Source organism: Crocodylus siamensis, chromosome 2 (assembly GCF_052110815.1).
Source record: "Crocodylus siamensis isolate JL-2025a chromosome 2, ASM5211081v1, whole genome shotgun sequence".
Lineage (NCBI taxonomy): Eukaryota > Metazoa > Chordata > Crocodylia > Crocodylidae > Crocodylus > Crocodylus siamensis.
The window spans coordinates 231812203-231837330 of record NC_143396.1 but is presented as its reverse complement, the minus strand read 5'-3'; the positions used below and the strand labels follow the sequence as shown (position 1 = coordinate 231837330).

The 25128-nt window shown below is 44.9% G+C and overlaps 1 protein-coding gene across 1 annotated transcript in view; it reads right to left on the bottom strand.

The window, feature by feature from the left end:
• The window catches only part of LTK (leukocyte receptor tyrosine kinase), a 177915-nt gene extending 153566 nt beyond the window's left edge, over positions 1-24349 (bottom strand). The window contains exon 1 of the mRNA XM_090033393.1: positions 24201-24349. Within this exon, the coding sequence (XP_089889519.1) occupies positions 24201-24261 (61 nt within the window). The 5' untranslated portion in view covers positions 24262-24349. The remainder of the gene's footprint in view (positions 1-24200) is intronic.
• Between the last annotated feature and the right edge of the window lie 779 nt (positions 24350-25128).

Sequence of the window (25128 nt, the reverse complement as noted above, 5' to 3'; positions counted from 1 at the left end):
CAGGCAACTGATTATGTGTGGAGAGGTCAGTGGTAGGGAAAACATTAGAAGTGTTCATGAAAATGTTATGGGGGAAATCTGAGTGCAAAAGTAGTCATGGAGCCAAAGGAGACCAAGTCAGAGGGAGCTGCCTCAGTAAACTAAGGGTTCCTACATGTACTGGTGGAGTAGATGAGGGGCTAGTCCTAGACTCTTGTTCTTGCTTTCAGTCACTGATTGTGCATTTTACATTAGATAGCCATTAAAAACAGAAATAATCCTGGGAAAATGAACTGGACCACGGGACACTTCTCCCATAGAGGGTGTCCTAATCTCAAATTCTTGTTGACTCTTTTTCTCACCTCATGTATCTTCCACTCTTGACTGCTCAGGAGGACTGCACAAAAAGTGGGCACTACCACCACTAGCTGCTGTGGATTCCCTAGCTTCAGAAGTGCAGTATGAGGCAGTCTTTGCACGTGACTTAGTGTTGTAAATTGTCAGTGAATGGAGATGCATACTGGATAGCTTGAGAGAGGCGGGGGTACACAGCTAAGTACAACAGCATTTCCTGTAGATTATCTCAAAGCAAGTCCAAGTTGTTTGAGTCACATACCACTCTTCATTTTTTGTACAGTGATTATCAACCAGAGTGCTATGGCACCCCAGGGTGCCTTAAGATCCTTTCAAGTGTTCCACGGGATGCCACACAAACAAGATTTACAAACATGATTTGTAAGATAAACCCAGAGATTTCCAATAGAAATCCAAGCTGTAGTCCTCCTGAGTTCTTTGCAACAGTAAAAACTGCTGTTATTCTTCTGTACCCAAAAAATGAGTGAAAACTAAGAGCTAACATTTTCTGATGGATGCCTCAAGCCTATCCAGAGGTGCCTTGAGTCTAAAAAGGTTGGGAAACACTGACTTAAACCTGTAAATATGAATCACCCTTAAGTTTCTCTGAAGTTTCTCCAGTGGCTCTATGGGAGTACTAGATGCCTACCCATTTAATTTTGAATCTCCCTCCTGGGCCCTACGTTTAAAAGATGAGCATTGGAGTGGCTACTTTTAGACACATCCAGAGATCATCTGAATCCTGGTTTATTGTAATACAATACTACTAACATGAAAAGAAGGTGGTCCATCAACATCAAAGCTGTGATCACTGATGGAGTGTGAGGATTCCAAGGCAAAAAAATTATTGTTAAAATAACTCAGTCAACGTAAGTAATATAGCCCTTTCACTTGCCAACTGTGTTTGCTGAAAGACAGCCTTCTTACTGATTGAAAGAAGTTATAGAAACACACCTCACAGAAGCTCTCAGTTAAATCAGGAAACTTCTCTTGGCAAGGAAAGAGACTGGGAAAACAGCATGTTGGTTACCACAACCAAAAAAAAGGACACATAGAATAAAGAGATGGAAAATTAAAGAGCACTCCTTCATCAGCAATCAGAAATAGGGCTGGAATTGGTTGACACATGTCACCAAAGAGCAGAAACAGCTTACAAAAAGTTTACATGTCACAGCACAGTGGCAGAAAGGTGCTGACAAAGAGGTCCTTTATTTTCTAATCCTGTCCCTGGATCCTTTCCGCTCCTGTTAATAGCAGTCCAGTAGGGGTAGAATCCCTGCAGGAGTGCATACAGAAAATCTAGGATAAAATGTCAGCTATTGTTCAAGTGCACCAGGACAAGGGGTGGGAAAAGGGAATAAGAAGTCACTGTCTTCCCTCTGTGTTCCTGAGACAGTAGCCAGTCCCAAATGGAAGGATTTTAGCATCTGTCAAAGCATAAACTACCCAAAGACCATGGTGTAGCAGAGCAATGAGCTGGGCACTGCATCTATCCCTCAGCCCTGACTGTGCCCACCCCATGGCATGGCAGGGAATTCAGGAACTGCCGGTTGCTGGGTGGGGAGAAAACTCAGCCCAGAGCAGATCCTAAGGAGGCCTGGGAAAACCCTACACAAGCGCACTCACCTGAAGGTACGACAACGAGACAGAGGGTGAAAAGGCCAGTCAATTCGTTACCTAGCATCTGGAAGGAAAAATAAAGGCAACTGTCTCTGACTGAAAGCAAGAGGCAAGAGGGAGTGGAGGCTCCCAGCTGCAACGCTCTCAGATGTGGTGAGTGGGGCAGATGGCTCCAGGCTTTTCTGTTATTATATATTTCTGTTACACCGGTGGATGTGGAGAAAGTGTAGGAGTGGTGGAGCTCCCAGCCAGGGGTCCTCTGTTTAAACACACAGGGCAACAAAACCAGCAAATCCAGCCAGCCCTTAAAGGAACAAACCCCAGTTTGGATGGTAACTATGGTAAGTGATTAATTCTACCTGTGGGAGCATTCCATGTGATAACGGTGAACTGCCTCCTATTACATGAATTAAACTTCCATCAAGTCGTGATGGGTGAGAATGACAAAAGGTGGCACCTATAGGACAATCCTGGTCATGGTACTAGCCAGGCCTGGGCACCTACCCCTGATGCGCCCACACATGGACTGGACAGGAAGGAAAGTTTAAGGTCTAACTCAGCATCTGTCTACGAAATCTCCCGAACTCCCACATTCACATTTATGCAGAGGATCATAGAGGGAATAACTCTAACTTAGAAACAATTGAAAAACTGGACTGCACCAGTGCTGACCTGATCCAATCCAAAACACACCTTTTCCCTGTCTGATTGAGAGGCATGCTTCAGTCTCTGAGTTTCATGCTGTAAATGCGCAAATCACATAAAACCCTTAACACCAGCGTGAAATCAGCACAAGAGCATCAAAGAACAAGGAACACAGAATAAGTGTCTGCAAGGAACAAAGACTCTTGGGAAAGTTTCCTTCTCCCTTTCAGACCATGACTGAATTGATTAGCCCTTAAAGAACAAGATGGTACCAACAAAGAAGACTATTAGAAAGAACCCCTCCCACCAGTTCTGAGCTTCTCTGTCACAGGCTCAAGAAAATGCTGCTGCCAACTGACTTTTTTTTTTTTACTGGATTTACGTTATAAGTGCCTGCAGGATATAAAAAGAGAGATACCAAAACACACAGATTTCTTGCAGCTCAACCCCATCCTTTCTATTTTCGTTTGCCTCTAGGAAGAAGCAATCTTTTACTAGAGTAGGACACTGCAAGGCATGGCACACAGTGGCTGCTGGACTCTAAATCCATTCCACTGCTGATTGATAGTTAGAGACCACATGAGAGACAGCATATCGCATTATCATTCCCCACAAAATGCAGTCCCTTGTTGAAATACATTATTGGAGGTCCAGAAAAGTGTCCCATTACAGCAAAAAAATCTTCAGCCACCACTATCATTGTGCAGCTGGAGATTTTAAGAGGGGAGTAATTTCCCCATTAAAAAAAAACTTATTGGTATATATGAAGCAAGAAATCAAACCACCCCTCTGGGCCAAACTGTGAGCTAGCCGATATAGCTACACAGGGTGGGCAGGAAGTGTAACGTTTTCCCTGTGTCCCCCAAATGGGCTACAGTGCATGGCAAGTCACAACAAAGGGGCACAAGCAACATTGGATGCTACTTCCCGTTCCATACAAGTGAGCAGGCTGAGACAGGACCCAAGGTAAAGCCTTGTCTCTTCTCTGTCAATGCACCAGTCAGTGTTTGTTGGGGTAAATATGTGGTGCTAGAGGGCTGGCACATCTTGTTTCCATCATGGCACTAGGGGAAAGCACAGACAGAACAGTAATTAATTCATGGCTTGAACCTTATTCTGCTCTGGGTGCCTTAAATTTGTCTTTAAACTCCCACAGTTTTCACTACCCACACTTGGGAGATGGACACAAACAGGCAGATCTAGAATTTTGAAGAGGGGGGAGCACAAGGTGAGGTGCATCATCATATATAGAAACAATACATTTTTCTCCAGTTAAAATTAAATTAGAAGCTTTAATAATGTGCCAGGGACCTAGAACTATATTATTCAGTTTAAGATTGAAGCACAAATAAATATAACCTCATTAGAATGAGTTACAAACACTCTGCAGGCATGAACAATGTGTGTCCCCAGTGGCTGGGAGGGAAGGGGCAGTGCTGGCGGCAGCAGGGGAGCGCTGACCAGCGGTCAGCAACCATCCACAGATGCCGCCGGCAGTGGCGGCGGCGGCCAGCAGCAACCACTGACCACCTGCAGACGCCACTGGCAGTGTCAGCGGTGGGGGTGGGGAATGGTGAGTGGCGATCACCTGCAGGCACCGCTGACCATGTCAGCCGCGCCTTTTTATAGGGGGTGCACCACCATGCTCAAAGAGTGCACGTGCACCCCCTAACATCACCAATGTCTGCAGGGCTGTGAAATAGGAGCTTTATTACCAGGAGCAGCTAACAGATAGCGGAATTGCAGAACAAAGGATAGCTTGATTGGAGAAGATTCAAGACTATTAAAAAGGAGAGGCTTGTTAACATCTGTGTAATGAAGAGTTTAGAAGGGATCCAGTAAGATTATAATGAGCCATGGAGTCAATCAGCTTCCTCAGCACTGCCTGACTAGAAATGCTCCTGCCACTGCCAGGCAGTTGGTTTTAAACTTTGAGTGCAAGGGTACAAGTGTACCAGTGCATCCCCCACCCCTACCCACCCTGGATACACCCCTGGACATGCACTGTGTGAACAATCAAGGTTTCCTTGTTATACTGGCTCCATTATATCCAGGGAACCTGTCTACGTCAAAACACCTGTGCTTTTAAAATCATGTTTGGACTTTGGCTGGTCATCCACAGTTGGATTTTACCCTTTCAACTATAAATAATCTGCAACTGGGGCTGCAATTAACAGATTAATTCTGCAAAAGATTCAAATCCATATTTTAAAAGCACTGTGGATAAGATTGTCAAAAGCCCCCATTCTTCTTCCTTTGGTACTCCTCAGTCCTTCCCAGGATAGTGGAGGCTCAAACAATGCAAAAAACTTCATGTTGGTATTTTGTCAGTACCGACCATGGCCCTCAGCGAGACCAGTGGAATGAAGTGCTTTCTTACAGGAGCACATTACAAATTACTGCTGTCTCCATTCCAGCTCCATCAAACAGCATGAACTATCCTGTGTCAGGTGAGAGTCAAGCATTTTGTTAAACACTCATCACTGCAATAGCCAAGCATTTAGTTCAGCATTTAAAAAGGGCAATGCAATACTTTCATAGACTGCATAGACATCAGGGCTGGAAGGGACCTCGGGAGATCATCGAGTCCAGCCCCCTGCCCAATGGGCAGGAAGTCAGCTTATCTAACTTGGTCCATAGACAAGAGAGATTGTTACCACTGGAAGGAGGCAGGCTGTTTTATGAAAAAGGATGTTTGAGAGTTTGCAGCTTCCTCTGTGTAACAACAGCCCTGGCCAAAAGGTACAGCTTGTATTTTGCTGCAAAAGATGAGACCTTGGCTCAGCATGCACTCTTCTGAGAGGGAATGCCATAGCCAAGAACACTCATTATAAATGCACCTTAGGAATTTACCCTGGACTCTGGCAGTCGTAGTATCCCTGCATATTGGTGTATCTTGGGAGGGCTGGGCAGACACTCATAAATGGAGGAAATTGCACCCGTGTCCTGGACCACTTGACAGATCAAGACTAGGAATTGAAAGGGAAGCTGAAATTTGATGGAAAGTCAGCATGGATCTTAGAGCACTGGTGCCTTCCTGTCAGGAGGCAAGCTGTAGTATGCTGGTCCCAATGAAATGGGGGCCAAACTAGTGCTGGTAAGGGGGAATCCCAGTCTCTTTGCCATCACTGTGATCTTCCTCAGAGTAGTTCCTCGTCAATCCCAAGAGAGCATCTATCATCACAGTCTTCCTCGCAGCACTGGCTGGAAATCCCACTGTCAGCTATTGCAGAGAAATGCCTTCAACATTGCCAGACAAAACTCCAGCACTGTGCATACCAGTGCCAGCTGAGACTCCCAATGCAGGCTTCCTAACAGCTGTGTCTGTCAATGCCAGCTGGATTCCAGTGCAGTAAAACAATCAAACAAGCACTCAGAGGAGACTAAGAAATTGGAATGCAAGACTGAACAACATTTCCAGCAGGGGGTTTAACAATTTGACAGCCAAGACTTCAACTTTTCTCTTGCATCATGGCCAGGCGCCATGCTGGCATAAGCAGCGTTTGCCTCCAACCATTCACGCACTAAGCAGTTTGTACCTTCTTCTTTTTCTTTTTAAATACTTCTGTTTTTCTTTATGCTGCCAAGAATCTGGGCTTAAAATTTAAAGGGATGAAGGCACTATTGCTCTGACTTCTTTTAAAGTTCCAGCCAGCTCTGACTTAAGAGAAGTAAAAGGGGAAGAGGTATATGCATAAACTCCCAATCCAAGGATGTCCAAAAGTACGCAAGAGTAGAGTTAAGCTTAATTTATTAGAGACTTCCTTGTCTCATCATACGCATTTCAAATCACAAAGGAAAGCAGAGGGCAACAAAGCTAGATACAACCACTAGAAAGCAGGGGACTTGAGAAAGCAGAAGAGGTCTGTTCTGCAGACAGAGGTGAAGCAAGTTCGGACAAAAGGCTCCAAAAACTTTCAAAATGAAATCACTGCAGAATGACGGTGATTCCCAGTCATTGGCTTGACCAGAGCAGGGAGATTCCTCAATTGCACTGAAAAACACTTGCCTCTTTTATGTGACATTCAGTAGCCTGATTTTACCTAGAAGGCCAACCGTAGCAGTTTTAACTGTGTCCTTGCTTTTCCTGCTATTAAAGCTGTGTAAATTCCTGTGCGTCCAGACAAAACCATGCCCTAAAGATTAATGTAGTATCATAAATGGCAGTTAGGCAGAACCGGCAGGACATATGGCATGTTACCACTGAGGTGAGTGAAGATGTCATGATTGCTGCTGTCTGCTATCCAGAAGGCACAGCATGCCATGGTGCACGTCAGAAGGCAGCAACAGAAACCTGTGGCTATGTGAAGGGACAAAGAGCTGTTTTTAACCTCTCCACAGGTGTTGTCATTAAAATGTGTTTGAAAGTCCATCTCAGTAACAGAGTATTCATGGCAAAATAAAAATGACTGATACATATTTTCAAAAGCAAATAGCCAAATATGTTTAAACTTGGAGTTCAGGGAACTGGGTTCGTTCCTATTGTTCTAGATGGTGTACACCATAATGAGAATGATGTACATTATATATCTGTCAGAAGACCAAAAAGTGCTTTGCAAATGTAATGATTTACAGTTCACAACACCCTTGTGAGGTAGATGACCTTGTCCCTATTTTCTGAAATGGGAAAGTTGAGGCACTAAGGCTGAAAGACTTGCTCCCAGTCACAAAGAAGACAAAGGCAGACCTGGGAACCAAATCCCAGAATCCTGATTCCTGTTTCTACATTATAGACAGTGGGTGTGTCCATACATACAATTAATGCAAAGCAATAAACTCCAGAGCAGTCTGAGCTGGACTAAACTACTCCTGGGAGCAATGTTTACAGGTGTACCTGGGATAGCAGCAATCTGAACTGGAGTAGAGCAGGCCCAGGCTGGCAGGGGGCACAGGGGGTCAGCCCTGGGCTCTGGGTGGCAGCGTTGGGTAGCAGAGGGGCTGGCTGGGGCACAAGGGTGCTGAAAATGTAGACTTGTGTGGCTAAGCAGCAGGCAGGAGTCTGGCCCCTGGCTGCCTGGACTGACTGGGTGCATTTATGCCTATGGTCAGCATCCACATGTGTGTTTAACTGAAGTAAATTACCCTGGTATAAGATAGTACTGTCCTCAATAGTCTATCTTATGCCAGCATAAATTAGTTTACTGAGGCCTAATACTGTCACACAATTTGGTCAGTGACACGTTACTCTGCAGCTAATTAGTCTACTTTACAGTAAAGCGCATGTGTAGACACAGCCAGTAAGTAGTTCTGCCTTCCATTTTACTTGGCCTTGTAGATAATACCAGCAAGGAAAGGCTGATATTAAAGTCTGTCCTGCACATGCTTTGTGGAATACTTTCAGATCAGTACAACTGCAAGAATTAAACATTTTCAGGACTGCCAGTTCCCAGATTCTAGCTTTACTCCTACAATATTTGATGTTTTTCTTAAAGGTCCAGTTCCTGGAGTCATGTAATTTCATGACCGTCACACCCTGCATTTCTAAATGAAGTACCGGGGCCTGCCGAAGCTGCTTTCCCATGGCTCTTTATGCTACCATTTGAATTCTGCAGAGCTCAACACCTAACCAAGGTAAGTTCTGTTCTCTGCTTCTAGTCAACTTCACTTCTTGGTTCTGATGTGTTTGTATGTCCAGTAACTGAGAGGAATATTTAAAGTATTTGTATGTAGTTAACATATTTATAAAAAAAGAAAAAAAATCCAAACCCACAAACTTGACAGCATTTCTCTGTACACTAGAGTCTATAAAACACTTTGTTTACCAAACCTAAGCCGAGGCTCAAAAATATTTGGTTGTCTCTCTGATAGAAGATAAACCTAATCCTGCCCTGTGTTTCATAAAAACAGTATCAAGCCCACCTTCACTTAGCAGCCTGTCCATGGCTTGAGTCAAAGCCTAAAGCAGCCGCCTATCTCAGCCAATGTCCCTTTCCTTAGGGCTCTATGAGGTAGGGTACATTTGCTGTTTCTCTGTATTGATTTAAAAATTAAAGCCAATTATAACGATAGGGGCAAAAATCCAGAATTCTCTGTCCACTGAAGTTAATGGGAGTCTTGCTGTTGACTTTTATGGAAGCAAGTTTTATTTTTTTTTGCGGGGGGGGGGAGGTTTAATATTCTTGATGACATTAAAACTGATTGTGGGAAATTAGTGCATCTGTCAGCAAGTTCTGTATTTGGACTGTGTTTCCCCAAAATGGAATGGAAGAGAAAGGAGAAATCATTAGCTGATTAAACAGTGGGAGAATTTGTTCCTGAAAAAGAACTGCACCTCTTCCCCATACTACTGCCAGGATTTTGATGAATGTGAATATACATACATTATATGTAAATATGTATACACATAGATTTTTTTTTGCTTTCATTTTCATAATCTTTTGAAAATGTCAGAGCTCTGTATAGAATCATGTAACAGGGACCCTGCCCCATTACTAAGAAAAGGGAGCAAACCCCCAGGGCCTGCTGGTCAGTCAAGCCCCCAGGTACAGACTCAAGGGTGGAAAAGACTCTAGTAAATACTTAGCACAGAGCCAGCAGTGACAGCAACATCAGCGTCCAGGAGCTTGCATAGAAACAGTGCATGGCCCAGCAGCAAGGGACCTCCGTGAGACTGCTCCAGCAAACCAAATCAGAAAGCACCTGCGGGAGCTCAGGGAAGCAGGTGACCAGCAGGGGTCAGGGCTAGTAAGTCATATAAACACAGGCCCTGAGCCAGAGGAGGGCAGTCTGGCCCTGGAGACCAACAAGGAAAAAGCCCTACAGAAGACTGCCTGCTTGGGAAGCCAGAGAAAGGTCCTGCTTTCCCAGGAAGAGGCTGTTAAGGAGCTCATGTTTGGCTGAGAAGGAGATACAGTTCAGATGGAGGATTTCAGACAGCCAGTGTGCTGGGGAGTTAAGTTGGAGCCAGTGGCCTAGAGCAGAGAAGAGTTCAGGACCAGAGGGCCCAGAGCCAGGCGGAAGCAGGGCCCAAGGAGGGCTGGGACAGGGCTGGGACCCAGAAGCCAGGTCTGATGCAGTGGGACTAGACTATGGGAACCAAAAAGAGATAAAGGGGGCTGAGGCAGGAAAGGCCAAGTCCTGACAAGGATATGAAGTGGTCTGGTGTCAGGTTTAGGGCCAAGTGCACCAAAACATGTAATGAGCCTGTAACAGGGGGCCTGCTCGGGGCTAACTTCCCAGTGACCCACCCACCTGTTCCTGAGCTAATCGCCCACCTTCTCTCCTGCCACACCTTGTTGTTAATTATTTAATTGATCTTAAAAAAGCAGGAGGCTGCCCATTTCTTGCCCTGATGCCAGGGGGTGCTATCTGCAGTTCCGTTCCTCCCCTACACTGTAGCCCAAGCTTCACAGATGGCATCCAGATGTTCTCAACAGTCACCGGCCCCATGCTGGGCCCCCTAATCCTAATGTTGAACCCCTCTATGATCCCTCCATTCCGGTGGCCTAATCCACCTTCATCCTGGGCAGCATAGCTCCCTGAACTGCTTCCCCTTTGGGTGTGGTCCCCCGGGACCTTTGGCCCAATTCCAGGCCAGTCGGAACCCCAGGCCCTCGGCTCTTGGGTGTTCCTCGTGGTGGGTCCCTGGCCCTTCGGCCCTTCTGGTCCTGGCCCCAGTATGGACCAGTCAGGGGAAGTCCAGACAGGTGTGAGTCTATGGTCTCACTCTTTCTCCAGGGGTCCACCCTCCAGACCCTACAAAGGGGTGACCCACCCAGTTGTGAGGGCTAGGGGGTAAGGTGCCCCGACCAACCTTTCACTGGGGTGGTAACTGGCCTGGTACTTCCTGGGGGCTCCCACGCCACTGAGAGCCCCACAAGGCCACCCACTTCTGGCAGGGTGCAGTTTTAGGTCACGCCCAGGACCAGGAGCCTCCTGACCATCCCCTACAGCTCCTGCCCTTACCTCCAAATGATACCAGCAGCCCTCCAGCCAAGCAAAGTTGTTGCCTGGCCCCCAGCAGCAGAACTGCCGTGTTTATATGGGCAGCCCCAGATCCAAAATGGCTGCCCTCATCAGGCACCTGGCGGCTGCTAGCTCCAGGCCCTTAAAGTGGCAGGCACAACCAGAGCCCTGCCATAGAGCCCATGAGCCAGAGAGTGAGACCAGGTTTGGAAAGCCCAGAGGCAGCCTCCTTTTCTTTAAAGGATTATAACATTAAGGTGTACCAGGAGAGGAAAGGGGAGAGTGACCAAGTTGGGCAGACCAAGCAAGGGCTGAGAAGCCAGCAGGGGACATCAGTGGCACCCCCTGAGACAAGCACCTTGTTACAGACCTGAATCAGAAGTCACAAATTTCACTAGAGACTACTCATGGGGAACTTCTGGCTGGAACCGCAAGACAGTCTTGGAAATCCCATAAGGAAGCCCATATTAAAGACATGTCCAACCATTTGTGCAGACTTCAGAGGTTTTAAGTAGTTCCAGTAAATGACCAAGAAGTATCTGAATGCTTGAGAGCTTAACTACACTTTGGCTGAACTTTAAACTTCAAATTTACTCACCACCAGTCTCATGAGCCCTCAGAAATGAAATGAAGAGTCTTCAGTTCTACATTTTAAGCTCTACATTATCTGATATAAAATGTCCTACAATGTAGTTGGAAATGGCAAGCACTGGAAACCTCATTTCCTTTCTTGTTTCTCCTGCTCAGTTCTCTGTGACAGTCACAAAATAGTACTGTCCCTTAAATAATTAACTATAATTAATAATTAACACTATCTAGCAGTAATGGATATAACGCATATGGCAAATGCACTGAAACAGGAATAAATGCTACTCCTACTGAAGACTAAAACCCAGCATTTAACTAAAGTTGTCCTAAAAATGTTACTTAAAATCAATATTTGGTTAATTTTACAAGTGATAGCTGGTACAGTCACAAATGATAGTGAAATCAGTGTAGGTGATGTAGCAAGGTGGATGGAACCTATAATAATCATTTTAGCACATTCCCAGCAAGATAAATGTCCAATTGACTCTTAAAAGAGTCCAGAGTAGGTGCTTGCACCACATCTGGGGGGAGTCTGTTCCAGGCCTTGGGGGCTTGGACAGTAAAGAAGTTCTTCCTTATGTCCAGCCTGAAATGGTCTTGGAGGAGTTTGTGACCTTCTGACCTTGTCACCACATGAGGCACTCTGGTGAACAGGCGTTCCCCCAGATCCTGATGCACACCCCTTATACACTTATAGGCAGCCACCAGGTCCCCCCTGAGCTTGTACTTTTCCAGGCTGAAGAGTCCCATAGCTCTCAGCCTCTCATCATAAGGCCTGTTTTCCTGCCCTCTGATCATGCACATGGCTTTCCTCTGGACTCAAGATCTCAAGCTTCTCCACATCCTTTTAAAATTGTGGAGCCCAGAATTGGATTCAGTACTCCAGCTGTGGCCTCACCAAGGATGAGGAGGATGACATCCTGGGATTTGCTAGAGAAGCATCTATGGATGCAAGCCAGAGCCAGCTCTCTTTGCTGGCTGCAACATCACATTGGTGGCTCATATTAATCTTGTGGTTAATCATGACCCCCCAGGTCCCTTTCAGCTGTGGTGCTAGAAAGTGTAACACTGCCGAGCCTATAAGCATGCTGCAGTTTTTTCTTCCTAAGGTAGAGTACCTTGCATTTTTCGATGTTGAAAGCCATCAGGTTTTGGCCACCCATTTTCCGAGCCTGTCAAGGTCAGCCTGGATGACCATCCTGTCCTTGGGTGTGGACGCTTTACCCCAAAGTTTGGTGTCAGGTTGAAATGGTAAAATTTGCACTGCTAGCACAGTGAGGGGACCAGATTAGGAAAGTGAGATCAGAGCTGGGGGAAGTGGACTGGAGCAGACAGTGAGTATGGTTCTGTAACCCCTGGTCTGTCAAGGCCTGCTGCTTTGCCGTCCCCAGTCAAGGCTGGTGGGAGCCTCAGCTGGAACCAGGAGACCAGGGATCTCATACCATCTCCCCTACTGGAATTGGGAGACCAGATGTGGAGAAGTGTTTAGGGATTGGAGGCTGGAGAGGTGGGGGTTCAGGAGGGGAGTGAGGACACACAGGGCTCACAGTCTCTCAGTTCCATAGGGGGCACGCTGGAAAAGTGGAGGTGGATCAGACAGGAGGGCACTCCTCACTGATATAGTGCCCTGCTTTCTCCCCAAGGAAAGGGAAAGCTGAGCACTATGGGATGCTGGACTTGGGAGTCCCCTATTGCAACTTCATACATAACCTGAAGCCCCTTTTTCCTTCAGAGTCCCTTTTAGAAAGCTTCAAAGGACCTGTATGTCTGTATGGCTCAGGCTTTGAAGGGCAGCTTCAAGTGTTGTGTAGATCCATACCTTGAGAAAGGTATGCAGGTTGGGAATTATAGTTAGACAGTTCTTATTGTCACTGTTTAAAATGAAGTGTTGTGTAAGCATGAGATTGTCTCATGATTTTGTTGAGAATGTTTGCATACCTTATTTTTGTGTTTCCATCCTTTTGGACATTTTTTTGTATTGTGCTTGGTTTTAACCTCAGTTTTTAATTTCCTAAAATATCAGTATTTGCAGGTTACTTTATTGTTTTCACATGATGATATCCTTTAGTTTTCCCCCTAGCTAACTTAATACGTATGTGCTATTTTCACTTTAGGTTTACCAACTTCTTATTTGGGACTTCCCTTTGTTTGCATATCAAAGCTTGACTATCAAAATGGCACAAAACCTTGCTGGTTTGTAGAGTTAGAACCTACATCTCTGCATTTGTAATGTATTTAAAGTGTGTAATTTGCAACAGGAACACTTTCATGGTTTATAAATACTTTGAGATTTGCTTTATATAAATTATAAGCGCTGCATGATTGTAGCTTATAACCACCACAGGAACCTGGACAGTATTTAAAATCTCTGATCTAAGCTTCCCTTAACTCCATGATAATTACTAATTCAGCCATGGATGTTAAGAAATCAGTAGACATTCTGAAGTGTGCAAAAAAATCATAGAAAATTAGTGTTGGAAGGAACCTCAGGAGTCCAACCCCCTCCTCAAAGCAGGGCCATCTTCAACTAAATCTTTCCAGCCAGGGCTTTGTCAAGCCAGATCTTAGAAACCTCCAAGGATGGAGATTCCACTACCTGTCTAGGTAACTTTTTCCAAGGCTTCACTACCCTCCTAGAAAGTTTTTCCTAATATCCAACTTACAGCTCCCTTGCTGCAACTTGAGACCATTGCTCCTTGTTCTGTCATTTGTTATCACTGAGCACAGTCTAGCTCCATCCTGTTTGGACCCCCATTCAGGTAGTTAAAGGCTGCTATCAAATCCTCCCTCAGTCTTCTCTTCTGCAGACTAAATAAACACAGTTCCCTCAGCCTCTGATAAGTCATATTCCCTAGCCCCCAAAACCATTTTCATTGCTCTCCGCTGGACTCTTTCAAACTCGTTCCAAACAACCTTTCTATAGTGGGAGGCTCAAAACTGAACACAGTACTCCGGGTATGGCCTCACTGGAGCAGAACAGAGGGGAATAATTACTTCCCTCGATCTGCTTGCAGTGCTCCTACTAATGCATGCATTATACTAACCAAACTCCCTAAAGTCCACAATGCTGTCTGTTCCTTCAAAGTCCATTAGATGTTTGGCAGACAGTACATTTCTGGATGAATTGGACAAGCAGTTATGAACTTCCTCATTGTGAACTAAAACATTTAAGACACTCAAATTTAAGAAAGATAATCTTGAACATTAGAAACCAGCAAAGATCCAAGATTATCAGAAGCATTTCAAACTTACCTAACCAACTTTTAACTAACAAGTGAACAAAAAGCGGTGGAATACTTTTCCACATGAGTTCTCATTTTTCCAAGTGTGATATTTCTGAAATGTTTGCCATTTTACCTAAAAAAATAAAAAATAAAAAAAAATAAAAAAACCAAGAACAAGAACAAACCCTTCACATCTCCAACCAGAGGCCCTACCAAGTCTCCACTAGTAAAGACAGATAGAGGATATTTGATTGATCCTCACTCCCCTGCCTCCATGCTTAGCACCTTTTTGTGTGTGTGTGTCCTGAAATTGAGTGAAAAGTCATCTTTGCAAGATATACTTTGTTTCTTTAATCCAATCATGGGGCTGGCATCCTGGCTGTTTAGGTGGATGTAAATTGTTTAAGTGCAATAAAAATTCAGCTCTTGAGTACCCTGCACAGCACACATGCACTTAGCCTTTCTTTCCCATTTTTCCCTTATTCTTATAAAAGTACTTTCTTTTTTAATATACCACTTATTTTCTTTGCTTGTGGGGTAGAGGACAGATTTTCCACTATCCTGTTCCTGTTTTCCAAGAGAATGTTGAAAACAAACTTGCTGTGCAATTTTTTCCTGTAATGGAATGCACTTCTGTCACTAGTCTTGGGACCTGGAAAAACATGCAGTTAATCTTAATGAAAAGGAACTAAAACATTTCTTATATTTTGGCTCCAGGGCCCCCTCTACACATTCCAGGTATTACACAATTTAGTGGTTAACTGCACAATTAACTGAGATCAGGTACACATGCAAAGTACCTATCACAATATAAATAGATCCAGCCAGCTCTAAAGTTAAACCTTGAAAATGTATACTAACTTTAGAGCTGGTTGCTATCCAGGTTTAATTTGCCCATGTCGCAGGGTCTCCCCTGTGGATGGGAGCTACATCATCTGACTGGGCTTCCAGCTGCAGGGGTGAACCATGCCCAGCTGGGGCTGGGAATCTTGCCACCAAGGGGAATCTCAGCCCCAGCAGCACCCACCAGTTGTGAACTGGGCCCTGCATCAGGCTCTACATTGTAGAGCCCCAGCACAGCCCCACATTGCTAAGACCCAGGGTCCCACAGCTGCAGATGCTGGGTCCTGGCAGCCATGGGTTACACTACAATTTCCCAGCTGCAGGGGTGCATGGGGTGCCCCCATGGCTGGGAGATCACATCTACTACAGTCTCCTAGCTGAAGGTGCCTGAAATGCCCTGGGACTGCAAGACCACAGCAGCTGTGATCTCCCAGCTGTAGGGGTACTCCACGTACCTCCAGGGCTGGGAGATTGCAGCAGCTGCATCTCCCAGCTGTGGGGGTGCATGGGATGTGCTCACAACTGGGAGCCCCTCAGTTTAGGAGGCTCCCAACTGTAGGAGCTTGCTTCTTGCTGTTGCAGGGGGATCCTGATCCTAGGCTCCCCGTGCACCAGCAATAAGGTGGTATGATGGGATCTATTGTGCGATCGTACAATCATGCTCCTGCCAGGGAAAAAGGCGTGATTGTGTGCATCGTGTATTAGATCCTACAACACCTTTACCTGCACATGTAGAAGGGCCCTAAGAATAAGGAAAATGTTTCTAGTTATCAACAATATATTGACTGATTAGCAACCTAGGTAGCTGTATCAGGGGGTGTTCCCAGGGCCAGTTAGATGTTGCCCCGCCCACCTGTTTCTGGGCTAACCACCCACCTCTCTCATTGGCCACATCTTGATACAAAATTATGGTGTTAATTAGACAGGAGGCTGCCCATTCCCAGCCCTGATGCCAGGGGGTGTTACCTGCAGCTCCAAACCTCCCCTACACTGCAGCCCATGCCTCACAGATAACATTTCAGTTCTTAACATCTGCAGCCCCACATTGGGTCCCATAACCCTCCAGTCGGGACCCCTCCAATCAGGTGGCCTACCCCACCCTCATTCTGAGCTGCCTAGCTCCCTGAACTCTTCCCCCTCTCAGGTGTGGCTCCCCCCCGGGACCTTTAGCCACACAAGCCCTGGCCTCACTTCCAAGGCCAGTTGTAACCCAAGGTCCTTGACTCTGGGCATCCCTCAGTGGGCCCCTGGCCCCAGCTCTTCTGGTCCTGGCCCCAGTATTGATCAGTCGAGGGTGCCTCAAGTTAGGCTTCTGAGCATCTAGCCCACTTTCTCAAACAGGTCCACCTTCTCAGCTCTACTATGGGGTTACCCACCCGGTTGTGGTGGCTGGAGTTATTAAGGTGCCCCGACCCACCTTTTACTGGGGTGGTAACTGGCCTGGCATTTCCTGCGGGCTCCCATGCCACTAGGATCCCCACCAGGCCACCCATCCTTGGCAGAGTGCAGTTTGAGGTTGTGCCCAGGACCAAGAGCCTCCTAGCCATCCCTATAAGCTCTTGCCCTTACCACCTGGTTGTTTCTGCTGCAGCTCAGCCAGGCAGTGTTTGTGCCTCCACTGGCAGCAGCAGACTGCAGCCTTTATATATTAAGTTCTCAAGATGGCTGCCACCATCAGGTACTTGCTGGATGCCTGATCCAGCCCAACAGTGCCCTGCCGCAGTAGCCTATGGACCACCAAGTAATTTATGTTAGCCATTTTTAGGTAAAATGGCAGGGGGCTGGACTTGATGATCTTCCAAGGTGCCTTCCAGCCCTAATGTTTATGAAATCTATTAAATAATTTGTATGGTATGCAGAAGTAGTCAGTGTGTATATAGAGAAGTTGACACCTTAAACTCCACATACTCTCATGCAGTCTCATTCCCTGTATCTTCATACACACATTGTATGGTGGGAGGGTTCACATTATTTCCAAGGTGGTAGGGACGGGGTGAGGTGACAGCCCACATGGCATGCATCCCCTGTGGCATGCAACATGCCCAGTGTGCATCCTGGCACCTGCAACCAGTTCAATGTGCACCCCCGGCCATGTGAAGTTGGACAGTTCTGTCAAACATCATTCCCAGCTGAAATGCTACAGAATAAGGAATCTGAGTTACTGCCAACTTTATATCTGTGATGCTCATAACAGATATGGGTATGTATGGAAAATGCACAACCTAAGTTGGGATATGTAGGCTTCAAGAGGTACTTCCTGTAATCTGTATTTCCATATTTCCTCATTTTTTATCAATTGTAATTTTCTGATTTTTTTCTTAATTCCAGTTTTTTTAACATGATCACTGACTAGCTGATCAACAATTTTTCATCCAGATTTTTCAGTGAAGTTAGGGAAGCTATTGACCAAAGTGTCTGTGAACGAGTTTCTTGTTTTTCCATTAGTTTTAGCCTAAAAAGAACATATAGATTCATAACTCTACCTCCTTTACGGGGTCTTATTTAGCTTAAGAATTCGTATAGAGCTAAAATCACCCTTTCTCTGTTATCCTAGTGTCTATTGTAGATCTTCCTTCTCTGTCTACAGTTTATTGAATAACTAGCTCCACTTCTCTTTATTCTACATTAATCCAATTTCGTTTCTCTCTCTGTCAACCCACTGCTTAGTGTGGGTCTGATTATATACACTGTTAAGGCTGGGCTCTTCCACCAGCCCTGGTGATTTAGTGAGGCAAAATGCTCATTTTGGATTTCATGGAGCATGACTGTTTTATCACCTATTAGGGAGGTGCACTCCATTCTGGGTCCATCTGTTTCACTAGTGACCAAAGAGGGTTCACTCATCTTTGCTGCATTTGCAAAGGCTTCTGCTCCAGGGTTGAGAGTATAATGAACCCCCGTGCACAGGGTCTGAGGGAACAAAATAAAGCTGCACTCTCTCCCCTTGTGCACACATAAAAGGTCCTGACAACAATTTGACAGTTGGGTTCTTCACTGCCCTGCAGCATGCACAGCTCTGCTATCAGACCTGGCACCTAATCCTCCTAATCCTCTGTCACCTGCAGCCCTGCTGCCATACCTGCTGCTCATTAGAGCTCTCAAGTCTCTGCCTTCCCATTCAGGCCTTCTGTTATACCTGCCACAGGTCCCACTGAATGCACGGATTCCTTTCCGTTTTAATTTCTAAGCCCAACAGGTTCCATCATGTGAACTGACAAAAAGCCTAAAGCAACAACAATGTGGGATATGTTCCAGGAGGAGGGAAGGGTCAGGGAGAGGAACAAATAAAGGAAGAACAGGAGGGAGTACAATTTCCAGAGAAGTAACTGATACTCAGATACAGGAAAGGGCAATGAGCCTGATCTAATTAATTAATTAACTTATTTTTCTGCTCCGATTGAAGCACTTGCACAAAAATCATGCCTGCTCTTGCAACTAAATACCTTGAGCAATATTCAGCTGGTGTATATATGTGTTACTCTGTTCACATCAACCTAGCCTTGGCTTCCCTCTCCATTCATTTCTGATTCCAGGAGGCCTGTCTGTCTCCCCGCAGTGATGTTTCTCTCTCTCTTTTAAAAAACATCTTTAAAAAAGTGCAAGTGGTCTGTGTTCCTATTCTTGTTTTCCTGACAACCTGAAAAAGCGTTGCTGCAATCCAGCATTGAGTTACAAATTCAGAGAACAGCCGCTAATATAATTAATCTTAGGACAAGCTCTTCCGCCCAAAATATTGTTTAAGGTTTTGTCCAAGGCAGAGCTCAGAGTGCACAATCAGATACAATCAGGCAAATGAGCCATCTTTTCAATTCACCAACATTAAAAACAAGGCTCACATTGACCTAACATGACCACTTTTAACAAGCATCAGCAAACTGTAAAGTACAAAATTCATGCTAAATTGAACTAAACCGAGGGTATCAAACGTTAGGCTCACAAGATGAAACCAGCTTGCAAAACTTTTCTGGGGCTTCCAGAGGGGCTGGAGTCTGCCACTAATTTATCAGCTATGGAGCCCTGCTGGGCATGTGCGTGGGCAGCAGGGTGGGGCTGAGAACGGCAGTGCTAACTGCTGCTTACATGTTGCCACCGCTGGATGCAGCCCATGAGGTTCCCTGAAGTCTGGAGGCAGCGAGGATGTGCAGGTAAGTTTGACCCCACCCCCCACTCTAACTAAATGTTTTGTCTAACCCAAACTAAACTCTTTCGTTTGGATCTGAGCACTCAAGGCTTTCAATTTCCAGCTTTCCTCCCACACAATGCAAATCATTTGGCAAAACCAAGACAGATTCCCAAAATATTTCACTGTCACCAAACCTTCATTTTTTGCCAACAGTTTTGGCTGACAAATCTCACCCACACACAGCACGTAATGCATACCAGTATACACACACTGTATAATTCTGCTCATGTACAAACAACTCAGATCTCTGCACTTTCATACAGATGCAGGATGCAGTTAGGGTGTGTTGTTTGTTGTGCTGTTGGACTGGGATATCGTTTGCCTTGAATCTCCCAATTTCTAATTGAGTCCCAAGACCCATATGGTAGCAATGAAATGAAGAGAGGAGGACAGACAGATAGTCTTTGCCTCCTGTAGTTACTGAGACAGTATGTATCCTCAGGGAGAAGACGGTCTTTAAAGTAACAGTGCACATGACCTTTTACTTGTTCCATATGTCTTCCAGTCTTGACTTGAGTGATGTTCCCTTGGTGCATGAAACTGAATGGGAATTTCTGTCCACTCCTTCCCAAGGTTTTCCAAATAACAGAATTTCTGTCTAGGTCTAGCTAGCCTGACCTTTTCTACTGCACTTCAGAGGCACCATAGCCTCCCCAGTGTTTATGCCTAACAAGTCTATCCATTCCCACTTTAGGGGGTGTCCTTAATCTCCATCAACTCCCTGATTTCCAATTGTGTAGTAGTGCCGGTACCAAGAACCTCAGGATGGGCACTGTACCTGCAGATATACTGTCTTCTTACAGTAAGAGAGCTTGGATCCTCCTCCTGCAGGATGTTTTACAGGATCTCTTATTGGAGCTATCCTGGCCATAAATAAATGTCACAAAACTACTTCCCTATCTTTGTGAGGGGCAGCACAGAGACTGCCATGACAGAGCTGATAAAAAGAAGCCTGTTCCATAATAAGCTAAACAAGCAGGTGGCTCCTTTCCCCATTCCAGTCATAGCATATTTCCCTTGGTTATAGATATCTGAACAATCTACCATGGAGCAAAAGAAGGTGGGGCTTTACCATGCATCAGTTGTTCCAGTCACTGCCCAAGTGCACACTCTTACCCTGTAGGAAGTGCCCTCTCACTAAACTGCTATGATTTGTCTTATACCTAGCAGTAGCTGAGTATGGTAAAGACCTTCCACTTTTGAGCTAAGAGTAAATTGTTCCTATGTCCCTCTCTTTCCAAGGGAAGAAAAGAGATGCCTAAGCATCTAGGCAAGGGACAGACATTCAAAAAGCCTGAGCTTGAATTGATTCAATCTTTGCAGGTTAGTCTAACCTGCTAGGCTAAATCAGTTTTGTAACCAGACATACTGCACAGAAAAGCAGGCACATGCCTGCAGTGTCACATGCCAAAAGCTGGGGGGCACTAGAGGAGCCCTCCCATCCCTTCCACAGAACTGAGCTGAGGGGGGACCTGGCCAGACCACCAGGATGCTTTGATTAGCCCAGCAGGGAATTGATAACAGTGTTTATCACCCCTAACTCAGTGTTTATTACCTCATTAAGAAAACAACACAGGGACGTTATCAGCTACCTGTTGATTCAGTACAGACCTTAGCCAGCATGTATGTGGTCTGGTAGCTAATACACAGACACCTCCTTAGCAAGGCAGAGGGGAGGGGGGAATTCCTGCTGTGCAGGGAGTGGTGAGGGGGCTGGAGCATGTGCTGGAGCTGCAGCCAGCTAGAGGCCAGCCCTGCTGTGGAGCAGAGAGCCCTGCCAGCCCAGAGAGCATGCTGGGATACTGGGGGTGTCTGGTTTAGCTTAAACCAGCAAAGGGTCTGGGACAGACATTGCTTAAGCTGGTTTGAGCCAAATCAGTTAAGTCTGATACTAAATTCAACCAGGTTTATCTCAAACCATTTTCAAACTGATTTATGTGCAATAAACATCTGTTGTTACAGGTTTAAACCAGTTTCTGATCACTTAAGTCAGTTTATGTGTAATGTCTGTCCCTACCCCTAGATACTGTTGATGCTAAGGAAAGGACTTGTCTACATGAGAAAATCGCAGTTTACTTAACTAAAACAAGGCACTCAACCTGAAATGTGTTCACGTACATTTGCTAAGCAATTCTGAACTAACCTGGTTTAAATGTACACTGTAGAACAAACCAGGGCAATCTTCTCATGTAGGCAAACCTAAAAAAGGAGAATGTAAATCTCTTTGGTTCCTGGGAGTAGAAGGTTACAAAGTGAACACAGACTGACAGAAGATGCCTGAATACAGTACTTTGTGACACCCAGTATTGTTCTAATGTTTCATGAGTGAGTACATAACTGGACAGACTGCTCATCTATATATCCCTGAAAAATTTCTCTTGTCTGAGATTTTCCATGAGCAATCCCCATCCCATAAGAATTTTCATTGCAAATATTAGAAGACTTTGAAAATAGGAATTTGAATGAATTGTTTCCAGCATCTTTAACTATACCCAATAAGCAAGCATTCCTTCTGTCCTAAAGCCACTGTGTGTTGGATGGTATGATCATGGCCCAGTGGTTTGCTATAAAGGAGAGATTCTGAGTCTTCAGTTTGAGCTGTCTGAGAAGTACAACAACTGGTCAACAATTGTACAACAACTGCTTGATAAAAATCCAGGAGGGAACCTGTTAACATGCAAACCATGACACTGATGATGAAAAAATGAGATTGTTTTCATAACAAACACCCTATTTGTTTTTACCTTGGTGGTGTTTTAAGTACCCCTCGGAGGGACAAAAAACAGAATTTCTACAGGGCTGGCTAATGCAGCTCCATATCAGCTCCTGGTCTGACACTGTCTTCCCCCACCTTTCTGGGCTTTTGTGTAGTTTTCTGGTTGTCTTTGTACATTTGTGTTTTTACCCCCCACAGGCCTCAATTGCTGCCCAGCAAATAACATAATTTGAAAAAATGTAAAGCGTCACAAGAAAGGGATACTGAAATGGCCAATCTAAGGCAGTACTCATAAGAACAAGTATTTCAGCCAGGGAGACACAAAAAAGAAATATGGACCTGGAATGCTGTTCACTGCCAGGGATCAGGCCAGTTAAATAAAGTAGGAAAAAGCTGCTAGGGTGGCTGCTTTAACAGAAATTGATTGCAACAATTCCCTGACCCTTGGCCAAATAGGCCTTAAAAGAACTGGCTTAGCCAGCAAAGCAAATCAGCCCTTTCTAAAGTACAGGACAGCAGCTATGGGGTTAAACAACTGTGTCTAAATCTTTTCTTGTATGGTTAAGAATGTTTTGGTGCATGGTACCACAGAGATTGTAAAATGAATGTTTATTTTCCTTCAGCTTCTTATTTGCATCCTCTAAAACACACCATCTTTATCTCATCTCTTTCTAATTCAGCCATGCTCTGGACTGCAGTCCTAGGGAACCAACATGTGTTGTAAGAAAAGTTAGATGTAATCTCACATGCAAATGCTAATCATACCACCAAAAGCCAGCACTGAAATTACACTTGGTGACTCTTGATCAGATCCCAGGCAACCGCAAAAATTGGGGCTCCCAAAAGTCTGGGCAAAACACACCCACTCAGCTTACATGGGATAGACTTCTCTTGTGACAACTTAATGTAAATCAGTGTCCTCAGAGTGGGAACATCAGTGCACAAACAGCCAAGTACAAAGAACTCTGGATTGGGCCATCACTTCACAAGCAAAATTCCTTATTCAAGTAAGTGATTAAATCTGCCTAAAAAATTAGATTCCAGCTTGCCCAAAAGAACTAGGAACATACATTCTTTCAGCATTTGGCCAGAGATGGAGGAAACCTAACTGCTCCCTGCAGCAGCAAAACACAGCTCCCCCAATGGAAGTCATATTAGGCATCAGGCAGAAAGACAAAAATCTTTAAGTAAATGTTAAAATTAGAGTTGTTACATGGCCTGGTAGAGATCTTAGCCAAAGGGACAAGATGTTGTCACTTACTTAATTTCTGGCTGTAGTACTGAAACCTCAGCACTGTATGAAGTTGAGCATGTCTTGGCAGAGACTCTTAGTGCCTTTTCCTTTCTGGCTTCTGTGACCTGCTGAAAGTATGCCCCAGTCCTGCCTCCCTTTGCCTCACTGCTCCCTGTCTGAACCATTCCTACTTCCCAACTTTTCTCCATTACTGCAGTTTCTCTCCGCATGCCTCCTTTCTCTCCCAGCCTACTGTTATTTCATTCCTCTAACTGCAGGTCAAAACCAAGGCTGACAATAACAAATAGTGATGAAAAGGCTCCCTTCAAAAATCAGCCTGAACACCACTCCGTGAATGAGAAGTGTTAAACTCTGTCTACCATAACTGTAATATCTTTCCTCACCCACATAAACTATGAACCTAACCTCTCTTCCCCACACCAAGCATCTTCTATAAGATGTTCCCTCTCTGACAAACCATCTCCTCTACTTCCATCCTAAAAGTATCCACTATCTCCCCTTCATCAGCCCAAAAGATTCTCTTTGTTCCCTCTAGACAGAGACAAAGAAAGCAATTTATTATAGGACCTAAGTAGGATTGAAGTGTTACTGTCTATTTCATTTTAAATCTTTGGAGAATACCAGTCTGTTTCTAGATAAAGCCCTCACTCAGCAACAACCCTCCTAAAACTACAAATCACCCCAGAATTTAGTGAACAAAATCCACTCAACATCAGAAGTAGTCTTCTAAAGTTAGAACAGCTCTGTGTGCTTGATACCCCCCCATCCCTCATTTTTTTTTACTGTATATTTTTTAAGGGGAAAAGGAAAATGAGAAAAATAAATAACTCTGTGTCTCTTGGTGTAAGAGGAACTGTGCCACAAGGAGGTGAAAAATAAGTTACTTACCCAGCATGATGATCCACAGGAACATCTGGGCAGGACTGAACAGATATGATAGACAATCCATGACTTTGCTGGGTCCTGGATGCTTCTTGTTCTGTGTGCTTCTTCCAGCGCTGACCTCTCTTTTTCTCTCTGGCTCTGCAAAAGCACTGATGTTAACGCTTGGACTCTTGCTGGCTTATAGAAGAATTCCCACCTCCTGCTCAGGGAGGCTCTTATGGGTCCTAAAACCCTCACTGTTCCTGTTTCCTCCCTGCCCCCCTCCCACCTGGTACATTCAGCTACAGAGAGATCAGCAGATCCAAGAAGCAGAAATTGTATCAGTTATTAATACATCGATCTAAACATTTTAAAAACTTTAGGATTCAACTGGAAGTGCTGAGTTCAGCATCTTATTAGGTATCTTCCTTTCTTTGTCTCTCTCATCCTGCAGCTGCTTTGATACAACTTCTCTACTTCCCAAACACATGCACATGCACATTCTCTGGACCACATTCTGGCAATGTAAAATGAACTCCCTAGATTTAAGTGTCCTTCCGCTGGCACTTGTATGAGAGAGGAATTATCTACAATAAGGTAGATATGTTTACACTCAGCTAGATTCCCAAAAGGTCCATACATCCATTTACCTGTGTTCAAAGCAGTTTAAAATAGTGTACCTTGTACAATGGAGACCTGGAGGTGTGTATGCTGAGGGTAGTTCTCAACTTTTGTAGACTCAAGGCACTCCTTGATAGCCTTAAGGCACCCTCAGAAAACATCATCTCTTAGTTTTTACTTGTCTTTTTACTAGACTCCCTTAGCTGCCATCAGAAAAATAACAGAACAATTCTTCTGTTGCAAAGACCTCAGAAAGACCAAAACAGGTCAGAATGTTTTTAACATGGATGCATGGCAGGCACCCTGTGGCACCCTTGAAAGGATCTCAAGA